This window comes from Rhinatrema bivittatum, chromosome 5 (assembly GCF_901001135.1).
Source record: "Rhinatrema bivittatum chromosome 5, aRhiBiv1.1, whole genome shotgun sequence".
In the NCBI taxonomy this organism is placed as follows: domain Eukaryota; kingdom Metazoa; phylum Chordata; class Amphibia; order Gymnophiona; family Rhinatrematidae; genus Rhinatrema; species Rhinatrema bivittatum.
Genome location: NC_042619.1, coordinates 347,007,628 through 347,023,806, shown reverse-complemented (window position 1 = coordinate 347,023,806; position 16,179 = coordinate 347,007,628). Strand labels below are relative to the sequence as shown.

The 16,179-nt window shown below is 43.1% G+C and overlaps 1 protein-coding gene across 2 annotated transcripts in view; it reads right to left on the bottom strand.

Annotated features, from left to right (window-relative positions):
* The window catches only part of ITGBL1 (integrin subunit beta like 1), a 330,496-nt gene that overhangs the window by 224,452 nt on the left and 89,865 nt on the right, over positions 1-16,179 (bottom strand). For both annotated transcript variants that reach the window (XM_029604512.1, XM_029604511.1), the window contains exon 5: positions 9,492-9,632. In XM_029604512.1, the coding sequence (XP_029460372.1) occupies positions 9,492-9,632 (141 nt within the window). The remainder of the gene's footprint in view (positions 1-9,491; positions 9,633-16,179) is intronic.

Sequence of the window (16,179 nt, the reverse complement as noted above, 5' to 3'; positions counted from 1 at the left end):
CTCCTACTTAATATCGCAACAATATTAAGTAGGAGGATGTTTAGAAGAGCAGTATTTTCTGCCTTTCTGTACAACTTTTGGGAGCGCTCATCAATTAACGCCTGCTCTAGGCAGGTGTTAATTTTTTAGCTTAAAAATGTGCGTTTTAGACGCACACTTTTTTTTTTTTTGCATTGCGGGTGATTGGCTAATAGCCTCATCAACATGTATTTGCATGTAATGAGTGCTAATAGTTCCGCCGCGCATCGGACGCACGCCATGGAGGCGCTAATCCCCTTGTTGCATAAGGGAATTAGGTAGCGCCTACACAACCCACGTCCAACTGTGGGTTAAACAGTGTGCTTGGCTGAGCACACTGTATTGCATAAGCCCCAAAGACTGGTTGTGGTCCCTAAGAAGAGGACCGTGAGGACAGCTTCAGCAGTTATTGCTGCTTCTGGTGTGTCCTGCAAGGGAAAGGAGTAGGAGAGTTGCTGGAGAGGGTAAGTAAAGGTGGCTTTTTAAGTTAATTTTTCTTGACTGATTGCCATTTTAATAATTTGGTACTATGTGATGTGTCTGCTGCTTTGAAATATTTTATTGGTGTTTGGAGAATTTTTAATAATTAAGAGTTTTTAATTGTTAGATGTTATTCCGTTCATCAGCTGTTTTGAAACATCTATTCATATAGTTATACAATTATTTCTGTGTGGGGATCTATAGCAGCTTGGTTTTTCTGTTTTCCTAATTACAGGTGTATTAGTATTTAGGACTTGGTTTAATATTTGCAGTGTTGCCTTTTTATAGGTTGGGTTGTTCCATTTGAGTGCATGCCATAATACAGGTATAACTTTGTGTGAATTAGTTTGTGTGCATTATTGCAGATCCTGGTACTATGTTAGGAGCTATATTTCTGTTTCCATTTTTCCGAGAAAGGGACTCCCTCTGCAAACCGAGTCCCAGCCTCTCTCTCTTCACCCCTTCTCCCCCCTTGAAGATTCTCACCTAGCAGGGGTGTGTCCATACCACCGGCACTGATCGCAACAGCTCCCATCTCGGTAGGGTACATCGTAGCTGCTCCCTCGGCGGCGCCGACTTGAGGAACCACTTCGGGGCTCAGCGCGACAAGCTGCTGTGGCCCTTCCCGAGCGAACGGTGATGGACGGACTTCTAGGAGACTTAACGACAACCTCCTCCGAGGCTGTGGTGAGTTCTCCTCCACTCATCAAGACAGCTGGAAACACAGACCCCAAAATCGTAGCTGCAGCCAGGCATTGCTGGATGGTTTGCTGCCCGGGCAGAGGAAGGGGCTCCAAGGGGAAAGATTTCACTTTCCCCTTCCTCTTAGACGGCATCAAAGAGGTAATTTAATGCCAAGGGAAAGAAACGCGAAGCAACGCCGAGCAGAGTAGTGTCGGAGTTAAGCTGCCATCTTGGCTCCTCCCCCAATATATTTTTTTTACTCTTAATTCTCTAATATCTATTTATTTATTTACAATTATTTTTAGCCTGCACCCTACAAGGTTCAGGCCGGGTTACAATAATACGTACATAGGAGCAAGTATGTACATACACAATTAAACGAACTACAAAACTACAAAACAAAGATCGCATGATGATACAAATAAAAATATTCTTTCATAATTTGCAGGGCGAGAGCACTGGAAACTGGGGTCTCACGATGGTAAAACGCTGCTGCATTATTAGGAGAGAAAGTAAGATGGAGTTGAGGAAAAGGCGATTGTGACAAAATATGTTTTTAAAGCTTATTTATTTGTGAGAAGTCTAACTTCTGTGGGATGTTAAGCCAGAGTGTGGGCCCGGCTAATGAAAATGCTTTTTCATGCGTAGATGTCGATCTTACTGTTCGGACAGAGGGGGGTTTCTAATAATTTATTTATTTAGTAACTTTTCTATACCGTCATTAAATAATTGTAGCATCATAATAATAACATCTATAAGGTGGAGAAAATAAAAAAAAATCATATGAAGATATAATAGATTGTCCAATGAATGTATCTGAATCAGGTGTCACAAAAGGAAACCATTTTATTTATATGTATTTCCAATAGCATTTGTTTTCCACATGTAAAATATATGGTTATATATTTGCTCGACAGAAAGTTAGTACTAACCCACACCCTCTTTCCCTTTCCTTCCCGTCCCACTCTCAACCTCCTACACATCCGATGTTCTTCCTTTTCCTACTGCCAAATTAGGATACTGCCACTCTAGGTTGTCTTTCTGCTGGGGGGGAAAGGAAAGCCCCGCTGGCACATGGATCTTATTTATGCTCTCTCCCTCTATTCACCCCTCATATTCCCTCCCTCACATTCACTCCCTTCCCACCTTTCTCTCATTTTGTACTCTCTCTACATTTAGGCTTCATATACCTAAGGGATCTTCTGCCTTCTTTTCCCTTCCTCATTCACTCCAACATTCTTTCAACCCTCTCATTCACTTCCTTCAAATCACTACCTTGCTTTCTCTCTCATCTGGTCCCATCCCTTCCTCCTTAACTGGGTCTTCTTTCGCTGGCAGGGCATGGCCTGGCTTGGCCTTCCTGCCAGCGGCTCTTCTCCAGGGTATTGGGGCCTGGTCTTCCCACCAGCGGATCTTCTCTGGGGCGGGCCTGGCCTGGCTTTCCTGACAACGGCTCTTCCCATTCACTGGCAGAGTTCTGGCCTCCCACCCTGCCAGTGGCTCTTCTCTGGACTGGGCCTGATGTTTTTCTTTCGCTGACAGGACCTGGCTTCCCTGTCAGTGGCTCTTCTTTGGAGCAGCCCTGATGTTCTTCGTCATTGGCGGGGCCTGGCCTCTCTGCCAGTGCTGAGTGCCACGGGTGTGGGTCACACTCTTTCTGCTGGTAGGAGGTGAAAACCCTACCAACATGCCCATAAATCACGCCTCACTTCCTGCCTGAGGACTCTTGTCAGGCAGGGAAATGAAGTGGTCTCTGCAGGGGTATTTTGGGTGGGGTCACTTGCTGCTACGCTTCAGGTGGAAAATTTTTCCACCTGAAGCGACTGCCTCATCCTGCCTCATTATAGAGCCATCCCTGTTTAGCCAGATAACTTGTGAGCAATTCAACTAAATGCCTCTGAATATGGGCCTCAGCGTTGTCCACAGCGCTTTTACCCCTGTTGATACTGTAACCCTGAAACAGTTAACAAATTACATGTCTCTTATGACACTGACAACAGTCAACAGTCCACCTTGCTTTCTTCCTTTCCAAGTCTATTTATAAATGTTTTCTTTCACTCTAAGAAAGAACATCAGAACCTTTTAGTCTAAAAACCACCAGAGAAATGATTTTGAAAAAATGTTGACTGCTCAAAGTAAATTTTTCTTTCAATGTCAGGTTAAAAAAAAAAAAAGTAAGTCTCGCTGGGATAGGCTGGTTGAAAAAGTGCATCACATTGATTGGTCCCCCTCCTTCCTTGTCTCTTATCTCAGCTCTATTCTGTCTAGCTTCAAGAGAAAAAATGCCATTTTTAGGCATTTTGAGGCACTGTCCATTCTTTTCAGAAACAAACAGTACTGAAAATTGACTCAGTCACACTGTACCCATTCATTTCAAAACTGGACATCCCTTCCATCTTGTCATTCAATAGTCTGAGCAAAAGTGTGCATTCAAGGTATATACAGTACTTCATGTAATGGCAAGAAATATGGGAACAGTCTGAGTTGATAACATATAGAAGTTAAATGTAGCATAACAAGTAAGAATGTGCAGTTTTTAAACAGGAAAATCGTAACTACATTTGTTGTTATGTTTTCTATCATTTCCCCTTTGAAATCACACAAAGTAAAATTTTGCATTGTCTTGCTTCTTTATTTTAGCACTCACTAAATAGTTTTAGTGCACTGTAATTGATTTTACTGAACATTGAAATTGCAGAAATAAAATGAAATGAAAAACGAGTTTTTCCCATGTATCCCCTTCACCCCCAATAATTGGACCAAATACTTTCCTAGATTCAATAAGAAAACTATTTACTTAGAACATTACATATGTCTTTCATAAGTTATTAGATAAGTATCTGACATAAATAAGTAATTGCTCATTTGTACCTTTCTCATACAGATAGAATAAAAACTGTTGAGATGGGTTTATTTTTTTTAATTTTCCATGGTAAATTATTCTCCTTCGACAAGCAGGGCTGAATTAGCCATGACATGTGGATGACATCATCCGGTGACACCAAACAGCTAGTAGAGCTTTTGCTCTACTGAGCATGTGCAGGAATTCCCACATGGACATTGCCTCTTGAGCCCCCTCAGTCTTTGTCATCCAAGCACCAGCATTTTTCTATGAAAATAATTTTTTCTTAACAGTTGCCTTGCTGCCTCAGCAATCCCAAAACAGCACTTTACTGTGCTACTTCTAAAAAAAAAAAATAAAAAATGTTTTTTTCAATGTCCAGTAAGAAAAAAACCACACTGAGTGGTTTCAAGTATTGTATTTGTGATAGGAGAATGTCCATTACTGATGGACATGACTTATGCTATCACTACCTGGGACTGGACCACAACCGGGCCAACTATTACAATTATCGTTTGATGTCCCTGCATACAAAAAGATCAAGGGTCTGGAAAATGGAGAAACTGCATAAGTCTCTCAGAAGCCACAGTTTATCCTCTTCCGGAAGTGCAGCCTCATCTGCATCCCTGGGAATGGAGTTAAAGAGGAGCTCCTCAAAAATATCTCCCCCAATTAGTGGAACAGGCCGAGTCCTTGGAGTTGAGTAAGCAGAAGCAGATTATGTTGAAAAAATAATAGGTGCCTCTCCACAGATCCACCAGAGCAACCAGTGCCAAAGAAGCAATGAGCTTTGTGTGCATCGGCACCATCAACTCACAAGGACAGTGCTCAGAATTAATATACTTAAGGATAAAAATCCTCACCCTAAGGCCTTTGGTCTGCTCCAAATTCTGGACATACCATTGGAGCTAGCAGCTATCCCGATCCATGATATGCTGCAAGAATGGCAAACAATAATGTGGAAAAATCGTATTTCCTGTGCCCCATTTGCAAGGAAATTAGATCTCAAACACTGGGTGTAAACATCCATGAGGTTAAGGATAGTGCAGTTATCCCAAAAATCATCATGGTGAATAGACTCTTGAAAAAAACCAAACAAGGATATGTTAAGTAGGGATCCCAGGTTACTGGAAAATGTTGGTAGAAAGGTGTTCCAAAACTCCATAGTTAATGCATGGAACTCCAGTCACCAATTAAACATGATTCAATACCTACGTGACTGAATGCAGAAATTGAAGCCATTTCATCTACCCAGTGAATGCAGACTCACATACCCTCATCCACTCTTGGATGCAGAAGAGTGTTTATACCATCGTATTTGACCCATCTGTGAATTGTTTGACACCACAGCATGCTCATCAGCCTCCAACAGAGCATGACACATGGCTAGGTTAGGATTCAGTAGCTTATGTGATGAGGTCCATGATAAGATGGCAGATGTCCCCTATTTGGATGATCACCTTTTAGAGAAAAACTCAGAGATACAGTTGCTCAAATAAAAGGAACAGCATGTGGTGGTCCAGTCCCTATCTATGGGATCAGAGCAACATTCTTCTACAAGGCACACTTATTATGCTTTTAAAAGACCATATTTCCAGAGACATCCCTTCCAAGAATTCCAGTGATACCAAATGCTGCCTCTACTTCTGCAATAGCAGCAACTTCCAACTCACGCTCAGCAGTATAAGCGCCGTCACCCAAAACATCACAAATCAAGGCCAAACCTGGACCAATTTTTTGATCAATTTTCAAACCAAGCAACCATCCTCTCCAGTAGAGGGAAGGATTCAGAACTACCTGGATGAGGTGCAAAATCAAAGATCTCTGGGTTCTCAAGATTGAGAAATCTGGATACCACTTGCATTTCTCTCAAATTCCCATACTTCCTCGTCGCTCAGCCTTCAATCCACCTGGAAGTGGAGTTGCTCCTCCAACAGTGTTGAGAATCTGTTGTGAATCTGCTAAGGAGTTAGCAATCTGATGTAAATCTGTTAAGAAAGCTGGGCGTTAGATGGGAGGAGCAATCTGAATGAATGGCTCCTAAGAAGGAGGAGTCAGCTATCTTGTAGTGTCTCAGATTCTGTATATTCCGCTATGCTGGAAGTAACAATCTGTTAGGGTTCTCCGAGAGGAGTTAGCAGTCTGTGATGAATCTGAGATAGTTGTGGGTGAATCCCTGGGCTGGTGGCAGATGACCACGCCCCCGGGAGGATACCACGAGAGGGACCACCGGCTAGGCTTGAGTATGGAGACAGACACACATTAGTTCTTTTATTAACAGGTTTTGGAAACCACCAGAGGTGGCAGTAGTGAGCTGATATGCCCGGCAGGGCTGTAGTCCCTCAGGCACTGGAACCGCGATCCAGGATGGCTGAGCTGTTGAGAAACTCACCCCGGATATCAAGGCTTGTCTTTCACAGCACAGATGGTGCCAACAATAGAACACTGCAGTGTGCCTCACCTGGATGCTGCCATCACCCTGCTCCTACCCAAAAGTCTTCTATACACCAGTGCATATCATGCACTGGACCTTAAAGGGCCCATAGCGGGAAAAGCCCTCTCAGCACCTTGTGATGACATCTCTGTCTCTTCCTGCTTAAACCTTCCCAGAACAGCCCTATGATGCCTCAGCAATGGGTCTCCTGCCTAAGAAGCAGTGAGTGTTGTTCCTGATTGATCCTGCCTTGCTTTGCCCTTCCCAACCTGCCTCGTCCGGTCTTGCCTTGCCATGCCTGTCTCATCCAGTGCCTCTTGTGTGTTTAGCACTTACTGCTTGAGATTGGACAAGATGGGCTGAGCTGATTTCATAAGACACACCTTGTTTTCTCTGGCTCTCTTCCTGTTGGCTGCTTTCAGTTTTTTCTTCTGATCTGCCCTGCAACTGTGCAGCATCTTCTAAAGAGACTAAGCATTCTTGTCTTGCATGGATGTTTTGTTTCTCAAATAAATACTAAATTGTTGTTTTTTGTTTTCATTAAGTGGCATGTGCCTTCTTTCTGCTTGACCACTTACTTTGAACAATGAGGTTAAACCTCACCTTCCAAAATAGATATGCTCTAATATCATTCCCTCATGCCTTCCAAGGGAGCTCTTGGGTTCTGGTGGCTGGCAGATCCCTAGGGCAGTAGAGTTGGCAAGGGTCCGGGGCAAGCTGGGGTCAGCACAGCACTGGGACAGGCCAAGGGTTGAGGCTGGCAGCAACTGGTAACGTAGCCATGTTCTATGTTCACAAGCAAGGAGGCACAGGGTCATGGACTCTCTGCCAAGAGGCAATAAAGGTATAGAAATGGGCATGCTAACATCAAGATGTCCTGGGATCTCCAGTGCATTAGCTTATCACCTCAGCAGAATCTTTCGACCACATGAATGGTTTCTGCAGTACTACTCAATCGCTGACAGACTATCCAGTATATGGGGAATTCTAGCGTTAGATCAGAACAGAAAACTAGAAAACCTTTGCTTCATTTCTCCCAGTGAAATCAGATCTGCTCAGAACAATTTTTTTGCTCTAACGAAACGCAGATCTCATGTATACTTTTCCACCAATTCCACAGCCAGAACGATGTAAAAAGTACTCAGAGACTAAGCCTGTCTGATCCTCATAGCTCCAGCATGGCCCAAGTAAGTTTGATTTGTGTATCTACTACAGCTGTCCAACAGCCCTCCAGTATCTCTCAGGTCAAATCCAACCTTAACAACTCATGAAGAGGAACGTCTATTTTATACGACTCCTCCCTCCCTCAATTTGATGGTTTGGATGTTGAATGTTCAATGATCACCAAATTGTCCTTACCCAATGAGGGTAAGGATGTAATACTATCTACCATAAAACAATCACCCACAGCCTGTGGTTTTAAAAAGAAAACGTTTTGCACATGGTGCTGACACAATACCTTAGATCCGTTCGCATGTCAATCCAGTTACTGCTCTCTCTTTTCTGCTTCAGGGCTTAGCACTTCATCAGTAAGAGCACATCTTAGTGCCATAGCAGCTTACATGCTCAAACTGAGAGCAAGCCAATCACCACTCATCTGCTAGTTTCCAAGTTCATGAAAGGGCTTGTGGCATACTAAACCTTCAGTGGTGAAACCACCTATTTCATGGGACTTAAATGTGGTTCTGGAACAACTGATGAAGCCACCATTTAAACCAGTGGAGTTAACTTTTCTCAAGTTTCTAATATGGAAAGTAATATTCCTTGTAGCAGTAATGTTAACCAGACAAGTCAGCAAGCTACAGGCTTTAGTTCATTATCTGCCTTATATACATTTCTTCCACAACAGGATGGTGCTCTACTCAGATCTATTAGTAAAAATTAATAACCTATCATTAAAATCATCCATTGTACCTGAAGACTGGAGGGTGGCTAATGTAACCCCAATATTTAAAAAGGGCTCCAGGGGCGATCCAGGAAACTACAGACCGGTTAGCCTGACTTCAGTGCCAGGAAAAATAGTGGAAAGTGTTCTAAACATCAAAATCACAGAACATATAGAAAGACATGGTTTAATGGAACAAAGTCAGCATGGCTTTACCCAGGGCAAGTCTTGCCTCACAAATCTGCTTCACTTTTTTGAAGGAGTTAATAAACATGTAGATAAAGGTGAACTGGTAGATGTAGTATACTTGGATTTTCAGAAGGTGTTTGACAAAGTTCCTCATGAGAGGCTTCTAGGAAAAGTAAAAAGTCATGGGATAGGTGGCGATGTCCTTTCGTGGATTACAAACTGGATTTAGCTCTAAAATCGACAGAGGGGGCTCTCCAGGCATGAGCCATGTGGAAATTCCCAAATATGCTCAGTAGAGCAAAAGCTCTACTAACTAATAGAGGGAAGTCAGTTCAGTGCTGCTAGATGACATTACCCCATGTCATGGCTAATTTATCACTATTTAAAGTAAACAAACTTGCTTTAATGTTCTATTGTGAATAAAATCCATTTTTACATCCAACATTTCTATATTTTTTTCCAGTATTAAAACGGTAGTTTTTTTTCTTATAAATTCCTAAAATTAAATGATCCTGCAATAGCTCTGCACAGAAGCCCAATCCTTCCGTTCACTCATAATTAAAGAAGAGAGCGTTTTCTAAATGTTCTTGGAATAAATTAGATGCTCACGCTGAAGCAGACTTTTGTCAGTGAAAATGTGTTTTAAGAGAGGGCTGTACGAGACTTGCACTTTTGCTCCGCCGTAATAGTTCTGGAAAGCTGCCAAAGTGAACCAGGGCTAGACAACTGATGAATGCAGCGGTTCATCTTCACTTAATTTCCTATCAGCCTGACAAAAAAAAAAACCCCAATTGAACAGTGGAGAGAAAAATCAGTAGCAACGAGGGAAACCACCCAGCAATTGAACCCTCAAAAAGGCAATAGTGTTTAACATTAGGGCGAAAGGCAACGATGGTTTGGGTATTCGTCTTATTGCAAGCCATACAGATGTGCAAGGGTGCACGTTAATGATGACACACCTCTGTTGCTGCAGACCTTGCCATCTGGAGATGTGCATCTTCTCTTGCTTTCCCATGGGGCGATGTCACACTGGAATTCACATTTATCTCCATGCCAACCAGCCTCACAGTAACAGTTTCCACAGTAACACTTTCCGTGGCCTGAGCCCAAAACAAATTTTATACAGAGAGAGAGAGAGAGAGAGAGAAAAAAGGACAAAATTATTCTCTAATTTATTTACGTTCTCACCAATTCGAATGGTTACAGCATGAAAACCTTCATTCGTGCTTTAATGCATCTCTCTTTGGAAAGTTCATTTGTATTGATGCAAAAAAAAAAAAAAAAAAAAAAAGCTCTCAATTAACATTATATGATTTGTAAATATAAGGACGGAACATAAAGGGAAGTACAGCAAAATGTGAACGTGCAATACAGTCTCAGAATTTATCTTTCTATAACTTAATAAACTAGTGTGGTTGTCATGTTAGTTCACTTAGATACGTAGAAGTAAAGATAAAAACAAAATCACGTTTTAGGTGATCTCATACATTTGTGACTAGTTTTCCAGAACTAATGTAAAAGGAGCCCTTTCATCGCCGACCTGGTGAGAGAATGTAGCTCTCAGAAGCTTTGGCTTCATAAAAAAAGGTTTCGCATGCAGCTTATGTGTAGATTTTATTTCTGATTTCTTTCATAGCCAGACTGAAGTCTTCAGGTTTTTTGTTTTTTTACTCAGACTTATTCTAGTTCTCTGCTTAGTAAATGCATGCAGCGTGCCTTGATTGCATGGCAAATGTCGTGGGAGACTGCCTTTTCCATGATTCAAGTATAATTACTCTCTCTCTCTCTCAAGCTGGAGTCACTGGTAAGCATTTGTAGTCATTTGTTATGTTAAAAGATCATTACCCAGGTCAGCCAAGCCAGTCCCAATGTGTGCAATTCCACCTATCCCAACCTCCTCTCCCCAAGCAAAATCAACTATTTATTTTATTTATTTAAATCTTTTATATACCGACATTAGTGTACAACATCATACCGGTTTACATTTGAACTGACAGTTAGAAAATACAATGAACAGGGTAGGGGAAGGGGGGATAACAAAATTGCACAGCAGTAATAGAAGGAAAGTAGGAAGTGAAGCAAATAAAACAACAATCAACTTCTTAGGCTAAAATGTAACAATGAGTAAAGGAAAATAACGCATCTACAAAGGGATGGTAAGTAGAAAAATATATACAAGGGGAGGCTGAGTGGGAGAGTATATGACCTATGGAGATTGAGACTGGAGAGATACAGGGAGGTTGGGTAGCAGGGTAGTAAGTGATGTCTAGTCGGGGAAGTTTTGCCTAAAGAGCCAGGTCTTTAGTTTCCTTCTGAATTTGGAGGTGCATGGCTCAAAGCGGAGCTTTGTGGGTAGGGAGTTCCAGTGTTTGGGACCTGCAATGGAGATTGCACGAGCTCTGGCGGAAGAGAGATGAGCTTTTTTGAGTGAGGGTACTTGGATGGTTCCTTTATTACTGGTCCTGGTGGGTCTGTTGGAGCGCGTGAGTTGGAAAGGTTCATCTAGCCAATTGGAGTTGTGGCAGTAGATGGATTAATGAACTATAGAGAGGGTTTTGAATAGGATGCGTGCAGGGATGGGGAGCTAGTGCAGGTCTTTGAGTATGGGGGTGATGTGAGCGGATTTCCATGTGTTGGTGATGACCCTGGCAACTGTGTTCTGGAGCATTTGTAAGGGTTTTACGGTATTGTATGGGAGCCCAAGCAGCAGGGAGTTGCAATAGTCAATTTTGGAGGTGAGGGTGGCTTGGATGACAGTCCGGAAGTCGTGGTAGTGAAGCAAGGGTCTGAGTTTTTTTGAGGACACTGAGCTTGAAAAAGCCTTCTTTGAGGATAGCGTTGATATATTTTTTTAGATTTAGTTGCTGGTCCAGGAGGACCCCCAGGTCTCTTACACATGGCTGTGAGGATATGGCATTAAAAGCCGGGTCATTGGAGATCAACGGTTTTGGGGGGTTGGTGCTGGGATAAGAGTAGAAGTTCCGTTTTTGTTGTGTTTAATGCAAGAAGATTAGTAAGAAAGTTATGTATGGAGGTGAGGCATTTTTTCCAGTGTGCCAGGGCATCGGATAAGGAGCCATGAATAGGAATGATGATTTGGACATCATTGGCATAAAGGTAGAATTTGAGGCCGACAGAGGGGGGTGAGATATATATAGCTGACAGAGGGGGGTGAGATATATGTTGAATAAGGTGGAAGAGAGGGAGGACCCTTGTGGGACGCCCTGGGTGAGGGGGTAGAGAGCTGATTTCGCATTACCAATTTTGACAGCAAATTTTCTGTTAGACAAGTAGGAGGTGAACCATAGAAAGGCTAGACCTGAAATGCCTATTTCGGAAAGCCTTGTAAGGAGGTGGTCATGATTGATGGTATTGAAGGCAGTGGATATGTCAAGAAGTACCAGCAAGTAGCTGTTACCCTCATCCATGCCTCTGATGATGTGTTCGGAAAGGGTGAGTAGGAGTGTTTCTGTGTTGAGTTATTTGCGGAATGCAAACTGGGAGGGATGCAATAAGTTATTATTGTTGAGGTAATCAGTGAATTGAGAGTTAACTATCCTTTCCATAATCTTGGAGATGAAGGGAAGGTTGGAAATAGGCCGGATGTTAGCGGGGTCTTTGGGGTCAAGCGAGGGTTTTTTAAGGAGCGGTTTGATGACTGCTTGTTTGAGAATGTCTGGGACAGAGCCTGAAGAGAGGGAGGAGTTAATGATGTTGGCGATGGGTTTGGCAATGGTGTTGGGAATGGAGAGGAGGGATTTTGTGGGGATGGTGTCAGAAGGATGACAGGCGGGTTTGAATTTTTTTGAGGATAGATTCTACTTCCTTGGCCGAGGTAAGTTCAAGAGCTTCTAGGGTAGTGGTGATAGGTTCAGAGATAGAGTGGTAGGAGGTGAGGGTTGAGGGGGCTGTGTGTTGGAATCTGAGGAGTATGTTAGCGATTTTTGTGAGGAAGTGCTGAGCAATTTCTTCACATCTAGATGAGGATTCATTATCAGGAATGGGAGGCTGCATTGACTTCGTGAGATCAGAAACATACGAGAAATGTGCCTTTGGGTTGTAAGTATACTCGTGAATTTTGGCAGCTTAGAAATCCTGCTTAGAATTGAGGGTAGCTATTCTGTAGGGGTGAAGGGCAGATTTGTAGCTGGAGGCGTGTTGTGGTGAGGGGTCTTTATGCCAAATTCTTTCACGCTGTCTGAGCTTGTTTTTCAGGGTTTTTAGATCAGGTGTGTACCAAGGTTGGCGATTTTTTGTAGTGGGTTGTAGTTCACGTTTGGTGATGGGGCATAAATTGTTGGCTATATCTAGTGTGATGTTGCTCCAGGAGATGAGCGCAGCTTCTGGGTTTGAGCAGTCCAGCTTCGGTATGGCGTTTGATATTGAGACAGAGAGTTCTTCACTGGAGCAGGGTTTTCTAAAACCTATGGTGGTATTTTGCGATGGGTTGGTAGTGATTGATGTGTTTATGGATAGGAGAACTTCAATAAGGAAATGGTCAGACCAGGGTACAGGGAAGATTGGAAGCAGTGGTTAATGAAGATGAGATCTAGCAAGTGCCCAGTTTGGTGGGTGGGAGTAATGATTATCTGTTTGAAACCTATAGCATTAAGGGAGGTGAGGAAGGTGTCGCAGGATGAAGTGCGGGGAATGGAGTCGACGTGGAGGTTAAAGTCTCCAAGAACAATGGCTGGAGATTCTATGTTGATGTTGTCTGAGAGGAATTCAATGACAGGGGAGGGATCACGCTCTATGGAGCCTTGGGGGGGGGGGGGGGGCATAGATAAGGCAGATTTGCAGCTTGGAGGATCTGAAGAGGGCGATTTCAAGTTTGGAGGAGGGGGAGGATATGTGAGCTAACTTAAGGTTGAGGTGTTTTTGACAAGCCAGGAGGAGTCCACCGCCTCTTTTTTTGGGTCTGGGGATGGAGATGATATCATAGGAAGTGGTGGAAAGCTGATTAAGGAGGACCGTGTCAGTTTCCCTGAGACATGTTTCGGTTATGGCACGGATATCAGGTTTGCAGTCAGTAAGGAGGTCATTCAGGATTAGTGTTTTTTTGGAGAGGGATTGCGCATTGAATAGGATAATCGAGAGGGTAGTGAGTCCTAGTATTTGAGTAAGGGGAGTGGTGAGGATGGGAAGGAGGGATTTGTGTGTGTGGGGGGGGGGAGGTAATTTGGGGGGTTGACGGTAAAGAAGTCTGTTGTGAGGGAGGTGAATGCGGGGAATAGTAAATACAGCCATTGGGGCGGAGTGGGGATGTGATAAAGGTGATTGGAATGGGGATTTCAGCCGAGGTAGTAGGGAGTAAAATTACATGAAGAAGTAGGGAGTAACTACGTGAAGATTAGAGCACAAGTGTGAAATCATGGCTGCTTCTGTATGAAACACCATGTTTAGAAAACACGGAGCCAGCGCTTTGCACAGTAAGACAGCGTTTTAAAGGCAGCACGTTGCAATGCATTTCCTTTAAATTGCCCCTTGTTTCGTTTGGATCCTTTTGGGGAATAGCCCTCCCCTTTACATGAGTGCTCACCCTGCTCTTTCCCATCGCGGCTGGGCGCACACCCTTTCAGGTAAGTCAGAGCAGTAGTAGCAGGAGGACGGAGGCAAGGACCATTTCTGTCCAGATCATGGGGGAACTTATCAGCCGGCTGCTGAGGCCAGAGATCTCCGCACACGTCCCCGTGGGCGTCCCAAGCTCAGAGAGAAGCTTCCGTGCTTTGGCCAGAGAAGCTCAGGGGTTAGAGGGCATCCTCCATTTTCCATTGTCCGTGGCCCCTCTCAACACTCTAAAGCCAGCGCCGCAGCTGAACCGAATGCATGCGACCCCTCTAACCTTCCTGTCCCCACTACTAACTAATTCCACCGGAACTCTAGAAATTCTGCTGTAAAAGGAAGCGGACGACGCTGCAGCTGGCAATCCAGAATTTCCATCTCTCTATTTCCTCTAGACCCCCCAGGGCGCCCAGACCTGTCCTGAGAACCCCCCCCCCCCCTAGAGTTTCAGGATACCCACAATTAATATTGCTTGCAAATATCCTTAAAAAAACCTGACTGAGGGTCCTGCAGGGCAGGTTTGGGAACTGCTGTCCTACTGCATGTCTTACCATTTCCTGGCTGGCAAGAGGTCGCTCAGCCTGATTTCCTCCTGTGCTCCTCTCTCTGGGCTGCCTGGTGACAAAAATCTGAGGAGAGGAACCTCTGCAGCTATGTGACGTGGTCATCTTGTGCTCAAAAACTATTTTAGTTACACGGTGGGAGTTCTTTCATTTTTTTTTTTATATTTATTGAGAAACTTTATGATCCAAGAGAAATGTTTTCTACGGCTAATTAAATATTTCTACAGGTTTCAGCAAATGTGTCTGAATCTGTTGTGTGTATAATGTTACTATTTTAGCTGGTTTGTTATTAAAGGCTCTTGATGTATTTACCTTTTGCTGGCACTGCTCACTGCCAGTGGGTTAATCAGCCCTTTTGAGTAGTGCAGCAGAGGTGGATGGTATTTTAACCCTCCACGGGCCTGTCTGTCTGCGTATTGTTAAATGCCTATTAGGTATGTCCTTATGTTAACCACCTAGAACAAAAAATAGTGCAGCCTAAAAATACTTTAATCAAAAAAAAAAAAGGAGAAAAAAAATATAATCGATAGTAGTTACGTAACTCAAAAGTAAGCCTTTTAAGCAAAGCAAAGATTAGTAAAAACTGTAAACATTCTAACACACAAGTTTTTTTTATATTCAGGCTTCCAGATTCAAGGTAGTAGGACTGCACTTGATTGACATTATGAGGTCATCCCGACTGGAAGCTAAATAATTATGCCCAACTTAGCTATGTGGTCTATGTATTTTATATGATAAAAATTATAAATTTTTAAACTCTGAAAGACCAGTTTGAGCTATTATGGCCACTGTGCTTCTTCTCTATACAGTTGATATAAATAGTCATATCAAACTAATTGACATGACTATTTCTATTAATGTGTTTTCCTAGTGTATATCCCCACTACGAGAAATATATGTTGGGTCAAAAACTTGATTCCAAAACATTTGGACCTTCGTCACAATTTGCACTCTTGATACATGAATAGGATGCTCACAGGGCTCAATAAGAGATTCATGCATCCAAATGCATACCTCAGATACATTTATAGCCTAAAGTTATTTGTTGATCTGTTTCCCAATAAGCTATCTTGTTCTCCTAAAATTACCATCATCTGGAATTGGGCAGAACAAATGAAACTTATGTTTCTGCTGTGTTATAAACTTGGACTAAGGGCAAGAGACCAGAAAGGCTTTCAATACTTCAGTCATTGTTCTGCTTCATTAACGTATTAGAATTTATGCAGATCTCCATAGGAAGCACTAAGGAAAATGCCCAAAGTATTGAAATACTTAACAGGACCTTCTGCTCTCCCATTCACCCTCTCATTTGCATCCAACACCCCACCCCCACCCCCATAAATACACCAAAATTGGTCATGAAAGGCCTCAGCTTTATTCTCAACTATGACCTAGCAGCAGGCCATCTTCAACATCCCAGCTGGGGCTTCAAGCACCCTCTGGCAGACCCTGCTGTGAACAGTGACCACCAAAGACCATGCCCCGGTGTCAGAGTCCATAGAGAGTACCACACTCCACTCTC